General features: G+C 33.4%; 1 protein-coding gene across 10 annotated transcripts in view; it reads left to right on the forward strand.

Moving 5' to 3' along the window:
• Positions 1-17,700, forward strand: part of LOC142338368 (uncharacterized) — a 131,915-nt gene that overhangs the window by 10,336 nt on the left and 103,879 nt on the right. For all 10 annotated transcript variants that reach the window (XM_075388088.1, XM_075388083.1, XM_075388080.1 and 7 more), the window contains exon 3: positions 10,231-10,512. In XM_075388088.1, the coding sequence (XP_075244203.1) occupies positions 10,231-10,512 (282 nt within the window). The remainder of the gene's footprint in view (positions 1-10,230; positions 10,513-17,700) is intronic.

The following is a 17,700-nucleotide window of genomic DNA, read 5'->3' on the forward strand; positions in this document are numbered from 1 at the left end:
AATTTATACGTGTAAGTGTGTGTATGTGTGGTGTGTTTGTGAACGTTTTTTGGGGGAGGGGGTACGCTGTGTTAAAGTATTCATAGTCAAATGATGATTTAAAGGTCAATTCCTTTCTCCTATTTGCCATTTTTGAATGATTTGAAACAAAGAAAACAAAGCTAATTTTCTGATCAAATTTCAATATGTAAGATTTTGGTTTGAAGGGGGGACAAATGGCTGTAAAAGTAGGGCTGCAAAAGGGTGCATCCACTCTTTTATAATTTTACTCCTTTCCTGCAACATTCTCAAAATTTTTAGGGTCATTTTTCTTAAAATACCTCGGTGTGCGGCTGCATCCACACCCCAAAACGTTTCGAGATGAAAACATTTACCTGTAAAAAATTTATAATAATTTATTAGTTAAACAAGCTCAAATATTAATAACAGTTATAAAAATATTGAAACTGAAATTGGAATAATGGAAAACGCTCATTTATTTTTTAAAAATGAGGTTTGTTGAAAGAGCAAGACACAGTAACCAAGATAATCCTGACTTACTTTTTATATTCACGGTTAATTCAACGATTGACAGTCCTTCAGAAAAGCAAATATTTATGGCATTAGTTTGGATATTCATAGTGTTTCCAAATTTTCAAAAACTATCCAGAAAACAATTTGAAAAGTATAAATTTTTAGACCAAATCTATACTATCAGAAAATAATTATTTTAGTCAAAAATGAATAACTACATGAACTGTTTAAGTTTCAGCTGGTGTGGATTATGATGTTATATATTTAACAAGACGGCTCGTGCGAGAGAGTGAATAACACAAATTGATCAAACATACGTCTCAAGCTTGTCAGAACATTCTACTTGTTCTGAGGGGAAAAGTTCTTTCGATTATCAGTTTTCCAAAGTACAAATTGGAGCTATTTTTTGGAGCTAAAAAAATTAAGAACTTATCAATCGCAACCCTCGCATGATATGATTTTTATCAGACGATACACCAAATGCAATGTTAACTATTTTGCAATATAAAGCAGCTACTCAGAAACTTCAGAAAAAGCAATATCATAGGCAAAAACTACCATAAATCAGCACAGACAGTAATCTGTCATTTGAAAGGGAAGCAATCAGTACCCACGCTAAAAGTAGCAAACTAATAAATGACTGATTTTTTCCATCTAGTTTTTCTGAATGAACAAATGCCCCACTGCTGAAATCTCCACCAACAAAATACGCTCAAGATCCAGTTCAATTTTTTTCTGAAAAATATCAGCGGATATCAAGAAATCATCAAAAATTAGAGTTAATGATTTTGTCAAATTTATTTTTTTTGTGGTAAAAACTCTGTGTCAAGTTATTTTTAATTTTATTTCTTCTATATTCGGACAAATTCTTCTTTTGAAAAATTTTAAACAAACAAAACAAAAACAATTTTCTAAACAAAATTCAAGATATAGGATTTTGGCTTCGAGGGGGAGTGAAATGATATACAAGTAGGACTGCAAGGGAGTGCATCCAACTGTTTTATAATTTAAAAATACCTGCGTGTGCAGTAGCATCCACAACGTTTTTTTTTAGATAAAAACTTATACCCCAAAAAATTATATTACTTATTGTGTGAATAGGGTCAAAAACCCGCAACAGTTATTTGAAATACTAGAAAACTGACATTCAAATAATGGAAAGAGCTCATTCAGTAAAAGAATTGACGTTTTTCGAAAGAGCAAGACGCTGCACCCAAGATGTTCCTAAATTCATTTCTTAAATGCATGATTTTCTCAGCGATCGTTAAACTTCCAAAAAATAAAAAAAATTGGCATTAGTTTAGATATTTACAGTGTTTTCAAATTTTCAAAACAGTCCAGAAAACAAATTTTTAGAGCAAATCTATACTATCAGTATATAAGTATTTTAATCACAAACGAATAACCACATGAACTTATTTGGTTTCAGTTGGTGTGGCTTAGGATGTTTTATATTAACAAGACGGCAAGTGCGAGACTGTGAATAGCAAAGAAAGTGCTAGCATGCATCTGAAGTTTGTCAAAACAATCGGTTTCTTCTGAGAGGAAAAGTTCTTTCGATTGTCAGCTTTGCAAAACTCTAATTGGAGCAACTTTTGGAGCAACTTTTATTAGAGCTGCCTCAATCACAACTCTCATTTGATTTGATTTTCATAGATGATGCACCAAGAGCAATGTTAGCTTTTTTCGACATAAATTTTCCAAAAAATATTACAAAATTTCATCAAAATTTAGGGTTAATGATGTTATCAAGTATACTACTTTGTAAAAAATAAATTTGCATTCGTTTTCGAAAATTATATGGGATTAAAACTCCCGTATATATATATTTTTGAATTATTCCGAACATAAAAAAGACCTCCTGTCGACATTCCATTAAATCGAACTGCTAACCACAAACAAACCACTTGAACAGTACACGTAATAGCAAATTTCAGAATGAGGAGATTAAAAACGACAAACAAGTTCCGTTCTTTCCTAAAGTTGTTGCCTTTCCAATTGTTTTTGAATATCCTTTGAAGAACCATTTCTCTTTTTCCATATCGCGTGTCTAGGTTTTATTTTGCTTATTTAGGTTATTTTATATGGTTGTTTAGAGGTATAGCAGGGGTGCGCAAAAAATCCTACAAAAAGAGCTCCTTTGAAAAAAATCTTTTTATCTTTCTCTTTCTTAAATCAAAAATAATTTAAAATAAGTTCCCATGAAAGTTTGTTGTTTTTGTCAGTTTTTCTTTTTTAAATCTTAATTTTCATAGAGAAATTTTCACTTTTTTCAACTTTTTTTTTCAATTTCAATCTGCATTCATAGTTACATAGTACAACTAGTTTTTTTAGAATTTATTTTAATGGAATTTAATAATTTAATTTCTTCCTCAATCTCAACCCACCAAAATGTTTCCTTTCCTTTCATTTTTTAAACAGCTCCCGTTTTCCAACCCGGAATAGAATTAATAGAATTTTCATAAAGATCGAAACTAGCCTATAAGGACTACAAAATGTCTTTTCTATTCTCTGTGCATTGCGATAATAAAAGTGAAGGATGAAAAAGCTGGCCTCACATATATATTCTACGACTTTGAAAAACGTTGGAACAAAAAAAATAAACAAGGATGAACAAATTACAACAATTTCTCATTTTACTCCCTCTGAGCAAATTACTTTCTCACTCTTTCACTATTTTACCCCCTTGGCAGCCCAGCTCTTACACAATTTTACCCCCTCTTTACAAATTACCCCCTCACTCTTATATCAATTTGGCCCCCTTGAAAGCCCCAATCTTACATTGTTTTGGCCGCCATACTCGAAGACTGCCAGTCTTGAACCCACAACCTCTGTATCCTCAACTGGTTCTCCTTTACCTCCAGACAATCAATGCTTGTCCAACTTTTGGCGGTCTATATATAAAAGTATATATAAATACTCTTACATGGTAATTTTAGTCAGGGGTAATTCCTCAAAAGTCCTCCCATTGCAGCCCTTTGAAGCCCATTCTTACATGGCATTTTTAGTTAGGGCGGGGGGGGGGGGTAATTCCTCAAAAGTCCTCCTATTGCAGCCCATTGCAGCCCACTCTTACATGGCAATTTTTGTCAGGGGTGGGGGTGATTTATCAAAAGTCCTCCCATTGCAGCCCAATCGTACATGGCAGCTTTAGTTAGGGGGGATAATTCCTCAAAAGTCCTCCCATTGCAGCCCAATCGTACATGGCAGCTTTAGTTAGGGGGGATAATTCCTCAAAAGTCCTCCCATTGCAGCCCATTGCAGCCCACTCTTGCATGGCAATTTTAGTCCGGGGGTAATTTCTCAAAGGTCCTAACATTGCAGCCCATTTCAGCCCTCTTTTACATGGCAATTTTAGTCAGGGGGGATCATTCCTCAAAAATCCTCCATTGCAGCCCAACTCTTACATCTTTTTACCTCCCAAGACCAAGTTACCCCTTCACGCTTACACCAATTTACCCCCCATAAACAAATTATCCCGCCCCACTCTTACAACAAAATAAGAGGATTTTAGGAAGGACATTTGACCCGGGCAACTATTGCACTAGCAGAAATTGTAGAGGACGCATTGAAAACTCATTTGGTTGAGAATTTCTAAAGACATCATCTAATTAGTTTGTTTCAATCTTTATTTTGCGAAAATTACCCAACAACCCCACAGCAGACGCCTTACTCTATACACCAAATAATTTCGAATAATTTGAACTCAACAATTTTGTAAGAACTGCTTTTGTGATGCATTTTAATGAACAGAAAGTCCAGTTGTCTAACGTTACTCCAGAGTGTTCCGGAAAGAACTGTGTAAAGATACCGCGTTTTGAATAATATTTGAACGTTATGGGAAAACATATTGGAGATAACTGCAGATATGTTTAATAAGCAGATTACATACTTCTTTGAATGTCACAGAACTTGGTTGTATGCAGAAGCAAAAATGAAGCAAACACAAAAAATTTTTGAGTTCTATAATTTTAGTTTAAAAGAAAATAAAACGGAATTTTTGCAAAGCAAGCATATTTTAATATAATCAGTAAAAATTGAAAACTGACAAAATTTCATGAAAAAGAGATGGTCAAGTTTTTTTTAAAAAAATGCAAAGCTGTTCGTTTCTCGTTTGACATGGAACACAAGTACTAAATTTTCCCATTATGGCATTTCATTGATATAGAAAACTATGCTGTTTTGGAGTTTTAACAACGTATTGCAATATTTGACCTTTCCAAATGATGATCTCACATACCATCAAACAAATGACATTTTTTTTCAAAGATTTCAATTTTTTCGTTTTAGACAGATATTCCACCAAAAGAGCTATTAATTGGAGGAAAACTGCAGAATTGTAATCAAATAAAAGAAGCTACTCAAACGTTAAAGGAAAAAACAAAATTTACATTAAAAATCTTTGCGGGCCTACGCATTTTTTAAGAAAGCTGTCTTAGATTATTCTGAAAATTTTTTGCTTTATTTTATTTTTGTATCGGGATTACTTACTGATTACTCTAAAGTATCTGTTACTTACTGTTATCTAAAATATAATTCTCGTTTTGTTATTGTTGATTTGTTTTTACCACTTTAAAATATATACTCGTGTATACACTGCAAAAGGAACTCTGGTGTTCTTTTCTTAATTTCTCAATTTACTATAACTGCTTCACATAGAGATGCAGTTTTTGTAATTTTCGAACTGCTTGAATGCAAACTCAATTTCGTGTTTTGTATTTAGTTCGCTCGCGAAACAAAGTAGTGCATAGTTTTTATTGGTGACTTGATGGCGGTTATTGTTTTCAAAATGGTTTTGAAATTTGCTGTTTCAAATCCCTCGACCGGAATTTTTGTTTTTTGAAATGAAATGCGTGACATTTTTCAAATCTTAAAACTCAACAATTGGAATAGGAATTAGCTCTTTTGTCTTAATGGTCAATTTTTTCCCAAAAATTCACAGCTAAGAAAATGGCGTTCATAATAAAGAAGAAAGAATTCAAAGAAACTTACAGATTAGATTTTTCCCACAGTAATTAGCCAGCTCAGTTTTTGAGCAGATGACTTTCAACAAGATTTCCGCAGATTTGTGAAAGGACTTATAATTTGGGGTGTTTTTAAATTTTCTACTCAAAGTGTTTTACGACGAAACGTGAGCTAAACGAAATCCAGCTGGGAGATTTTTTTCAGTCTCAATCTGAAAACTCTACGGTAATGATTTGATTTTGTAACTAAACAAGGCGGCTCGGTAATGTGCGATGGCACATAAGGTTCCGACCCCGCTCATCCACAATTTTGGCATTATTGTCTACCAAATGAGGAACAGATAGAAAACCCAAAAAAAATCAAGTATTTTTCAAAAAAAAAAAATGGTGTATGAACGAAAAGTTAGCCTCCAAAGCTAATAACTCACTGGAGTAAAAAAAATGATGCATTAGATTGATAAGATAGGCCAATATTAAGAAAGCGAGTCAAGACGAACAGCAAAATCAAACAACAACAACAACAACAAACATTAATTACATCAAAAAATTTATGTCCCTGTTAAAAACTAAATTTAATAACAAAGTCAACATACCGTCAGATAAACCTAAAACTAAGCAAAAATAACTTATAAATCACCAGAAAACTTATGCGAACAGTCCATAAAAAAGTTTGGTAACAATTATACAAAAAAGAACAAAAACAGTAAATTAAAAAAATTAACATATTTTTTTGAAACAGTTAAATTCAAAGTAATAAATACCATTAGGAATCAATTAATATTGACACAAATTTACGATTACCACTGCTTCTATAGAAGGGCATTAGGACATGTCCTTATTCATTTTTTAAAGCGGCTAAAAAGAACAACAAAGAACAAACAAAATTTCAATTGAAACTTGCCAGAAAACGCTGTCAAAACCGTAAAGCCAAATTTTGGCACTCAAAATATATTTGTTTGCGCCTTCTTCAAACAGCTATAATGTAGTACGTGGCCATTTATTAGTAAGACTAGGTAACAAGTAGACAAAAAAGCGAGGTGCTAAAGTATGTAATACTTTGAATTTTTTTTCGAAACAAAATTACATTCAATGTCATGAAAGGCATTAATTACAAAAAGAGCTATTTATATAGGGTCGTTTATTCATGAAAAAGAAGCCCTCGAGACCTGTAATTATCCAGAATTTTTCTTGCATCTACAAAAAGAACGTCAAATTTGACAAAAATCAAATTAATTTACTTTTTTTTGTGAAAAACCGGTGTCGAAGCCAGTAAGGTCATAACAAATTCTTTTAAAAAAAAGATTTTGGGACAACAATCCCTTTTATTCCCTTGACACCCATAATGTCATATTTGACCTGTAATTAACTAACGAGATTAGGTAACAAAAAGAAACATAAAAAGAACAAAATTGCGAAGTTAAAAAGTTTTCTTTTAAATTTTGGAAAAACGATTGTTTTCAAAGTCATGGAAGCCATCAGCTATCTACTAATATCAGAATATCGGTTCTACTATTCTTCCATGAAAAGCCAATGAAAGCTGTCACTATACAGGAAATTTCATACGACCGAAACGACGAAGTATAAATGACCATTAGAGACAAAATTAAAAAAAATTCAATTGATTTCTTCAAGAAATAGGCGTCGAGGTGACTTGATGGCGGTTATTGTTTTCAAAATGGTTTTGAATTTTTCTGTTTCAAATCCCTCGACCGGAGTTTTTGTTTTTTGAAATGAAATGCGTGACATTTTTCAAATCTTAAAACTCAACAATTGGAATAGGAATTAGCTCTTTTGTCTTAATGGTCAATTTTTTTCCCAAAAATTCACAGCTAAGAAAATGGCGTTCATAATAAAGAAGAAAGAATTCAAAGAAACTTACAGATTAGATTTTTCCCACAGTAATTAGCCAGCTCAGTTTTTGAGCAGATGACTTTCAACAAGATTTCCGCAGATTTGTGAAAGGACTTATAATTTGGGGTGTTTTTAAATTTTCTACTCAAAGTGTTTTACGACGAAACGTGAGCTAAACGAAATCCAGCTGGGAGATTTTTTTCAGTCTCAATCTGAAAACTCTACGGTAATGATTTGATTTTGTAACTAAACAAGGCGGCTCGGTAATGTGCGATGGCACATAAGGTTCCGACCCCGCTCATCCACAATTTTGGCATAATTGTCTACCAAATGAGGAACAGATAGAAAACCCAAAAAATCAAGTATTTTTCAAAAAAAAAATGGTGTATGAACGAAAAGTTAGCCTCCAAAGCTAATAACTCACTGGAGTAAAATAAATGATGCATTAGATTGATAAGATAGGCCAATATTAAGAAAGCGAGTCAAGACGAACAGCAAAATCAAACAACAACAACAACAACAAACATTAATTACATCAAAAAATTTATGTCCCTGTTAGAAACTAAATTTAATAACAAAGTCAACATACCGTCAGATAAACCTAAAACTAAGCAAAAATAACTTATAAATCACCAGAAAACTTATGCGACCAGTCCATAAAAAAGTTTGGTAACAATTATACAAAAAAGAACAAAAACAGTAAATTAAAAAAATTAACATATTTTTTTGAAACAGTTAAATTCAAAGTAATAAATACCATTAGGAATCAATTAATATTGACACAAATTTACGATTACCACTGCTTCTATAGAAGGGCATTAGGACATGTCCTTATTCATTTTTTAAAGCGGCTAAAAAGAACAACAAAGAACAAACAAAATTTCAATTGAAACTTGCCAGAAAACGCTGTCAAAACCGTCAAGGCAAATTTTGGCACTCAAAATATATTTGTTTGCGCCTTCTTCAAACAGCTATAATGTAGTACGTGGCCATTCATTAGTAAGACTAGGTAACAAGTAGACAAAAAAGCGAAGTGCTAAAGTATGTAATAATTTTAATTTTTTTTCGAAACAAAATTACTTTCAATGTCATGAAAGGCATTAATTACAAAAAGAGTTATTTATATAGGGTCGTTTATTCATGAAAAAGAAGCCCTCGAGACCTGTAATTATCCAGAATTTTTCTTGCATCTACAAAAAGAACGTCAAATTTGACAAAAATCAAATTAATTTACTTTTTTTTGTGAAAAACCGGTGTCGAAGCCAGTAAGGTCATAACAAATTCTTTTAAAAAAAAGATTTTGGGACAACACTCCCTTTTATTCCCTTGGCACCCATAATGTCATATTTGACCTGTAATTAACTAACGAGATTAGGTAACAAAAAGAAACATAAAAAGAACAAAATTGCGAAGTTAAAAAGTTTTCTTTTAAATTTTGGAAAACGATTGTTTTCAAAGTCATGAAAGCCATCGGCTATCTACTAATATCAGAATATCGGTTCTTCTATTCTTCCATGAAAAGCCAATGAAAGCTATCACTAGATATAAGAAATAGGCGTCGAGGCCGTTAAAACGATGATGTATGTCTTTCAGGATTTTAATATGTTCAATTGTGGCTTATTATGGATGCTAATAAGGTGACATGAGAACTGTCAATAATGTGATAATGTGACAACATTAGAAAACGTGAAAAACTGTCAAAAATCAAAACAAATAAAGATCTGAAATCTTGTAGTATCAAAGCCAGAAAACAATAACTTCAGGCTTAAAACTGCAACCGATAATAAATGTAATATCTGTAGAAAGAAGAAGCAGTCTTTCTTTGCTGACACTAAGCTGGAAGTTGAACAAATTAAGAAAAAAATAGAGGAAAAGTTAATTAAGCCATTATTTATTGAAAATTCAATTATTTTTAAAAGCAATTAAAAAACTAAATGCATTAGCTTGGAGCTGCTAAGCAAGCGAATTGGTTGGACCTATCACTCCTGAGCTTTGATTTGATATGTTCTGTTCTTTATTATTAAAAAAGTCTTTTTTTTAAAAAAAAGACCGACTGATTACAACCCGATTTTATTTTGGATTGTAACAGTCCAAGATTGGCCCAAAACTAGCCCTGCTAATACTTATTGTCCGTTAGGAACAATTGATTTTTCGAATGCTGTAGATATAGATAATTTGTTAGTTAAAAACTCAAAATAAATTCAGCATTTTTGATAATCAACTAGTAAAGTTAGCAAAAAACGGCAAAGTTTTAACTACAGTGCACTCTCAGCGGACTCTGAAGTAGAAATAGCCCCCTCTGAGTCTACAAAGATTGTATGAGTGTTGTTTGGGGTTGTACTGTTGGCAAACTTAATCAAAGTGGACTAAAGTAGCTTTTTTCGTGCTGTTTTTGATGAAAAAGGCTAAATTTTGAAATGTTTATCCAGATTTTTTGACCAAAAAAATTAAATCAAAACAATCAACCATGCTTGTTGGTCTTCGAAAATAAAATCAACGACACTATTCTTAAAAATTATAACAAATTTTAGCAAAATTGACGAAAATTTAGGCAAAAATTCCGGAAAATGTGAATAAAAACAACGTGAATTCACTCTTCTTTTCTCAGAAGTTTAAACCTCGATAACTCCCTGTAGAAAACGAAAATTAAAAAAATCTGTTTAATTCCATATTCTACGCTGGACGAGCTTTCTAATGATACCAGTCTCAACTCTCTACGATGAATATATAGAGCGGCGAAAATTCACGGAACAAAGAAAAACCCATTTGAGTATATAGTTCCTCCCCCCTCAAGAGGGTCGGAACAAAAAAAATGAGTTCTTCCTTGTTGAACGGTGGTGTATAATATTTCACAAAACAACTATTTTAAAATAAAAAATTTTGTTTTAAATTAATTTTTTAGTATCAAGCAGTCAAATAACATGGTGGGAAGTGCAGTCTCATAAATTATCAAACAACAACAATAACGACAAAAACAACAACAATGCTATCGGTTCTCCGTTCTACTTGGCCCAATCGGCCTCTGTGTCCGACCCCACTTCCTGTGCGACAAACCAGGACCCCCTACCGTGGACTGGACAGTTAGACCACACTCTGGAAGTACCCTGTGTGTCGCGGTGCAGAAATTCTTACTACTCTCTGAGTGAGGAAAACAGAATGGGGTTCCAATTCCATTGGTCAGTTGGTGAGTTTCATTTGGATTACCTAATGCCTCTTGATTGATTTAACAAGACGACTCGTGCAAGTCTATGCGTGGCGCAGAAAATTCCAACACAGAGATTGTCCCTCGTTAAGATAATTTGTATGAGCTAATTACTATCAGACATAAGAGTAATGAAAGAAAGATCGTTTCGTGGTTGTAAAAACTGTTCTCAAACCCGGGTCGAGGTTTGGTCAAAGAATAATGTAAGATTAGCGGTGAATATCGAAAAAAAAATTAACGCAAAGCGCCCGCATCTGTTAGCGTTGAATGCTTTGATAGCGGTGAATTTTTGTAAGATTAGCGTTGAATTTACTGGTAAAATTTGCCATTTTAGTGGTGAAAATGTTTTTCATTGCAACCTGGTAGAGCTGAAAAATTTTCTCTTCACCGCTTTCTGCTGGTAGCAGAATGCGGTTAAAAAATATTTTTCACCGCTATCATCAGAATACGTAGAAAAAAAATTTCACCGCTACCAGCAAAATGCGTTGAAAATAATTTTTCAGCGCTACCAACAGAATGCGCTGAAAACATTTTGACCGCTTAAATCAACGCTGATCGTGCGAAAATTCACCACAACATAATTTTTTACACTATCTGAACCAGCATTCAAGCTGATTTTTTGTCAACGACAATCCAGACAGCTGCAGACAAATTTGCTAAGCTTTCAGTCTCAATTTTTTAATGACCCAAACTTTTTGCTTACTCAACGTTTACGTTGCAGTTAGTAATTTTCTACGATAAGGGGCTTTCAAAGCAACATCAGTTTTTTTTACATTGCCTGAACCAGTACCAAAGCTAGTTTCAACGACAATCCAGACAGCTGCAGACATATTTGCTAAGCTTTTAGTCTCATTTTTAAATTGAGAGGTCCACTTAATGAAAAGTCTTATAAAGTCGTCCTGGGGGTATTTCTCTACCTTAAATACACGGTCGACCTCCTAGTAACAGACGACCCATAGTTTTATATAAGTCGAATTGAAAGAATATCTCATTCGATAAATCACAATGAGACTTAGCAATTGGAGTATATCAGTCCCAAATAGCTCATTCCACTACTATCCAAAAAGCAAAAAAATTGGATTTTCACTATAAGATTGCAAAAGCTGTGTTAGAAGGAATCGCGTTTCGAGAAACAGGGTAACATTATCACCCTTTTTGAGTCAAGAACTTGTTTCGAATAAAGTAAGCACGTAATAAATGAGCGCATCGAACTGAGATTTAAACATGACAAATTGGAGGTATATCAAAACCAATAAAAACTAGCTATCGTATAAAAACATTTACCTGCTTGTAAGTTGTTAGGTTCCACAATGGCGTCGATTTGATCAAAATTATAAAAACTAAAAAGGACTAGAAAACTCACCAATATTTGAAGTAAAAAAATAAATAAAGCATATACCAATAAATACGAAAACTTTAAGAATCTCGTTTTCTCTCATTTTAATTTAAAGAATAATTATTGTCAAAGTAAGTCAACCCTAAAACAACTAATTAAATAAACGTTTATAACATGGTAACCTGGAAGAGTTCACCAAGATCAAAAGCCAACGAAACACGACGTAAAATGATTTCAAAAAAGAGAAAAATTCAAATTGAACATTTAATTTTGTTGGCGTCAACTCCCAAAATGATCAGATCCTTATCATAAATACTGTCGACCAGACCATTAGAAGGGAAAATCAACTTCTATGAGAACAAAAAAGTACAACTGAATGTTGAAAAAACGCAGGCAAATGTCAGCTTTTTTTTTTACTAAACGAAAGATTCCAAAGTTATCATACCGCATACTTACATACTATCACCAGATTGGATATTGTACATTCATGATAATGGTAGATAGATACTAAATAATGACAAATGTGATGATTATAAAGGATGATAGAAATTTGTATTTTAATAGCACATTGATTCGAATGGAATTCAGAAACAAAGTCGCTAGGCAACGAGAAAACGCAAAGAAATTTTTTAACTCAAAAATTAATCACATTTTTGGAAAAGACTTAGTGGCGGTACCAGCAAAATAATTAGCCATGTTAGCTATCAGAAGAATTATTGAAACAGAAGTCAATTGCGCGTCCCTAATAAAGCTTTAAAAAGCCGTTGGGATTCTTCATGATCAAAATTGTAAAACAAATTGTACATAATCATAGGCGAGAAATTGGAACCATAAAAAGATTATCATTATAAAAACCATATCCAAATCTTAGCTACACCAAAAAATTGTAAGCGTAACTATAAACTTTAACTACAACATTATTATAACGAATAGTTGCAACGAAAATAACATTAGAATTAAATGGTTGATGAGAGCTCCTAGTGAAACTAAGTAAACGGTAGCGAGACAGTTTAACAAAAAAGCAAACCAATTGATCAGTGAAATTGTTTGAATAAAAATGGAGCCAAAACCCACAAAAAATAGCCATAAAATACTTATAGCAACAACAAAACTAATAATCATAGGTACACTATATCTCAACTCAAACTAGAATATGCTTGTTACCTGTGTTGTCAGAGAAAAGCTTTATTTTAATTTAGAGAAAAAAATTTGTCTAAGTTGTCAGGACTGTTAGATAAAAGTCGCAACAAATAAAATTATGCGTTTATGCTTCATTAGAGAGCTGTCGAGACCAGTTATCAATCGGACCAAGCGAAAGAAGAGAAAAACGAGAGTAGTAGTACAAACGCAAGCAAGCGGTCTCTCTAATTGTTAGAAAAGGTAGTTTAATTTATTCAAAATTTTCAAAAATTTGCACTGCAATTGGAGGCAGTTGAAAGTTCTATTTCATTAGGAAGCCAGTGAAACTAAGTAATAGCATAACATAAAGGACTATAAAGTTGACTTAAACAACCAAAAAGTTATGCGAAAAATATTGGTGTCTAATTAGTAGCAAACAATGAAATAGGGAACCAAAGAAAGTTATTTTACCTATTAATTGGATGCCTGAGAGTTTAAAAATTGGTAAAAACAGATGTCACAGTGCCGCACAAGAATAAAAAAGCATGAAATTTTGTTTAAACACTGTTTTTTCACTTCATCTCAAAACGCAGTCTGATAAAATCTTCACGCCTTAAAACTACTTGCTCTTTTTTATTCTCCCTTTGGGCTAAAATCATTCTTAAGTTTGACCTCCATGACAATTTTTCGGAAAAATTTTGAACTGATCCTGAAAATAAGGGAGCACATCAGTCATCTATCACACCCAATATCAGGCATCTGTGTTGAAATACCAGAAACCAAGAGTCCGCCATTTAGTAATTTTAAAATTTCTCAACTATAAGAACTCATTTGAGTAATTCACGCAGCTCTATGGGATATGTAAAAGTTTACCAAGTTTAGTAGAAAGAAGTATATAAGTTTGCAACAATTTTTGAAACTGATTTTGGTTGATAAATATGTGTAAGGTTAATTTTACAGGTAGATTTACATTTGAACAAAAACAAAATCATTATAGTATGGAGAGTAAATCTCAAAATCTTTCCAAAATTGTCAAAATCTTGCTGAAACTGTTAAATTTTCTGCGGTTGCGTGTGTTGGGAGGGGGCATTGTGTTCAAATGGTTAGGGTTTATGTTATGAAAGTGAAATTAACTTACGAAGATCTTCAATATGGTAACATTCTTTTCTTTCCAGTGAAAAAATGTGAACTTCGCTGACGTAATAAAGACACGGTGGAACAATTACTGTTGCTTTGACCTCAAATTACGGTGGAACTAACCTACAATTTTTGTAAGAAAAAGTCAATTTTGACGCAAACTAAATGTCCGGCAAACTGGTAAGTTTCATACAAACAATTTGAGCTTTCTACAAAATGATCAATTTTCAGTTAACGCAAATATCCAAATTTTCATCTTTTCTCACCAATTACCCGGTTGACAATAAATGTTCTGATTGCACGTCTTTCGCATCTTTTACAGTTTCCATCTAAAGTCCCATACTAAGGCACAAATAATCGTACAGGAAAATTGTGCAAAAATATAATGTTCACCATACGAGAATTCACCGTGATTCTCGAATTCTAAACATGCAAGATGATACAGAAAATTCAAAATTAAATTTTGAATCATATAGGATCACGAGCTATTAACAACGGAAGTAGGGTGATTTGAAGGTTTTTGATATTTTGAAGGGAAAAATGACTGTTTGAGTATGATATAAGGCTAATTAAGGGTTGCAATGGGTATTAAGTCTAGAGTAATGTATGAGATGATCATGAGAAGAGGGTTAGGAAAAGTTGTTGGGTATTCTGCGGTACATAGGTTGTTTTTGCTGGAAGACAGTTAGCACTTAAATTGAAATATTAATTTCTCTAAAAGTTGAAGTCGGATTGGCCTGAAAATTAGGGGATAGACTAATTAGGCCCATATTCAATCCTCACGGAACTACCTCGCGCCGGTGCTGCGGAACGTAAAATTTGAAATGCTCGTGGAGTATTGGTGGCGGCCTTATGATTTTTGGAGGGTTAGTGTAACTTTTCAAGGGCTTTCTATTGGTGCTATCTTTAACTTCCGAATGCGACCGGAAGTCAGTGCTTCGGGATAACCCAAGTGCCGAAAACTGGAAATTGGCCCTTTTGAGCGGCCGAATGACTTTGAAATGGTAATATTATGATAAACTGAGACAGTTAGTGATAAAATATACCCACCCCGGTCACTTTTTCCGAACTCGGATTTTTCGGTTTTCGGCAACCACGACTCCTTAAAAGCTTTGAAATTGCAAACGACTCGCAACGGTTGATCCGTTGGTGATGAAACTTGACAGGCAAGTTGGTGGCACATTATACTTTCTAAAAGAAATACCCAAATACGTTTTGACCGCTACTTCCCGAGATATTAAGTTCTGAAATTTTGTGTCATCCGGGAGGTCGATGAAAAGTGTGCGCTGCCATTGTTCGTGTTCTAGTGGGAGTTAGACCATAAAAATTTGTGAGTTGGTGCAACTATGGGAGAACTTTTCATTACAACAATTAGTTTTATCAATTTTGACCCTTCATCTTAGACGATTGACCCCTAATTAACCCCTAGAGGTCCAACTGTGGGCTTTTAGGAACATTAGAGTTGTCGGCAGTTTTTAAATGGGGAAATTGTTCTTAGCTTTGATGTTGGGTTTATTTATTTTTTCATCACATGACTTTTGACAGGGATTGATTGCAGCTAGTTAATTTGATAGCAGAAATAGAGGAATAAGAACTTTGCAAAGCAAAGTTCAATGTTTACTAAGCAAACACTGATTGACATGTCAAGTGCATATAAGAGATAAAGGGAAGTGGGACTGTTTACTTAAGAGTCCAAAGTTCGTGTACTTAAGAATAGGAGAATGTTGAACAATGGTTGGTGGCAGTTGAATGACGGAGCATAATTTGATATTGTTTTGTCCGCATAGCAAACAAAGCCCTCCTAGAGAATGTTGCAGTTTTCAAGTGTAAGTTGCAATGTTTACTTAAGAGATTAAGGTTTGTTTGCTTAAGATAAGAGCGTATTGGTTGAGTATAAATTGAAGTGACAGAGAGAAATTTGGGCAGACGTTGGAGATTTTTGGGTGAACTTCAAGTTTGCACACAGGAGAGATTTTCGCACAAGCGAGAGAAAGTAGTTGGTTTAGTGGGCCTAAACTTTAACAAATAGTGTGAAAAGCAGAGAAGAGAACGAAACTGTGACTGATTTTTGGAAGTTTGTAATTGCGAGACCAGTTGGGACACTGTGAGCGTTTTTTTATTTAGTTCATTTGGGAAGTGGACCTTGGATTTTGTTTTTATTATTATTTTAATTACTATTATAAATTGTTTTAAGTTTGTACTTTCCGTTGATGTGCAAGTAATTTTGAAACGTTGTTATCCATATAACTAGAATTGATATTACGAGCCCCATTGTGAATTAACTTATTTCAGGGCAATCTAGTTTGCAATAGCAAACAAGATTGGAAGAGGGAAATTGCAGAACAACAAAGTAACGCTTGCTTCACCAATTCAAAAGCTTTGGTTTATTTCATTTGATCGATCTTCTGGGCGACAGAGTCCCCTCACTGTTGAGCCTAGTAGAAATTCAGAAGACGACAGATCAGATCTATTCTAACTCAATAAGATCTTTAACAGTTCATTTTATTAAGTTTAAATTATTCAGCTGATTTTTCCTACATTTCCTACATAACTAATTTTTGCTCTTACATATTTGGAAACGAAGGTCAATCCTGTTATCTGCAAACGAACTTCTTTTCATTACTTTTCATAATATAGGTAACGTTTTAATGACCTCATTGAGTACATGTTTTATGCATTCATTACGCCATTGTGGATCATTTGCTATTCCAAGCTGAAGCAATTTGTAAATTGTGACCCTCTTTTATGATGCCATTAAGTTGCGAGTATGTAAACTATTCAGTGTTCAAAGGATCGTTCTAATTATGCCATCCAGTTATTCCTTCCTTTCCGTTCTGAGTTGTAAAAACAAACAAAACTCAAATGTAAGTATAGAAAAAAATGCGAACACGAACTTGCATAATAAATCAGCTCAGTCTATGGCTGATATTAAATTTCTTTACGATGAAAATGGCTCACGCAGTGATTATGAAATTGGATGGCTTCTTGTGCTTAAAGATAACTCTTTTCTCGAAATGTGTCGGCTCACGGTGCGCTATTTGGCCCGTCTTTGGCTAAAAATTGACAAATAACCATCCCATTTGCCTAACAATTGTTTCTTTAAAAAAACGGCTATAAAAGTCATCATTGTTCCGAACCCTTTTTTTGGGGGGGGACTATATACTCAAATGGGTTTTTTCTGTTCTGTTCAGACAATTTTGGCCCATCGATGAGACTGGTATCATTAGAAAGCTTGACCAGCGTAGAATATGGAATTAAAAAGTTTTTTTGGTTTTTCTACAGGGAGTTATCGACGTTTTAACTTTTGAGAAAATGGAGTGAATTCCGTTGATTTTATTCACATTTTCCGGAACCTTGAACTAAAATTTCGCTAAATTTGCTAAAATTAAAAAAAATTTAAAAAGTCATGTTGATTTTATCTTTGAAGACAAAAAATTATTGTTGACTATTTTTCTTTATTTTTTTGTCAAAAGTTCCGACTAAATGTATCAAAATTCAGATTTTTTTCATCAAAAACAGCACGAAATAAGTTTCTTTAGTCCACTTTGATTAAATTTGCAGGAAGTACACACACAAAC

Source organism: Convolutriloba macropyga, chromosome 4, assembly GCF_964194025.1.
Source record: "Convolutriloba macropyga chromosome 4, txConMacr16.3, whole genome shotgun sequence".
NCBI lineage: Eukaryota > Metazoa > Xenacoelomorpha > Acoela > Convolutidae > Convolutriloba > Convolutriloba macropyga.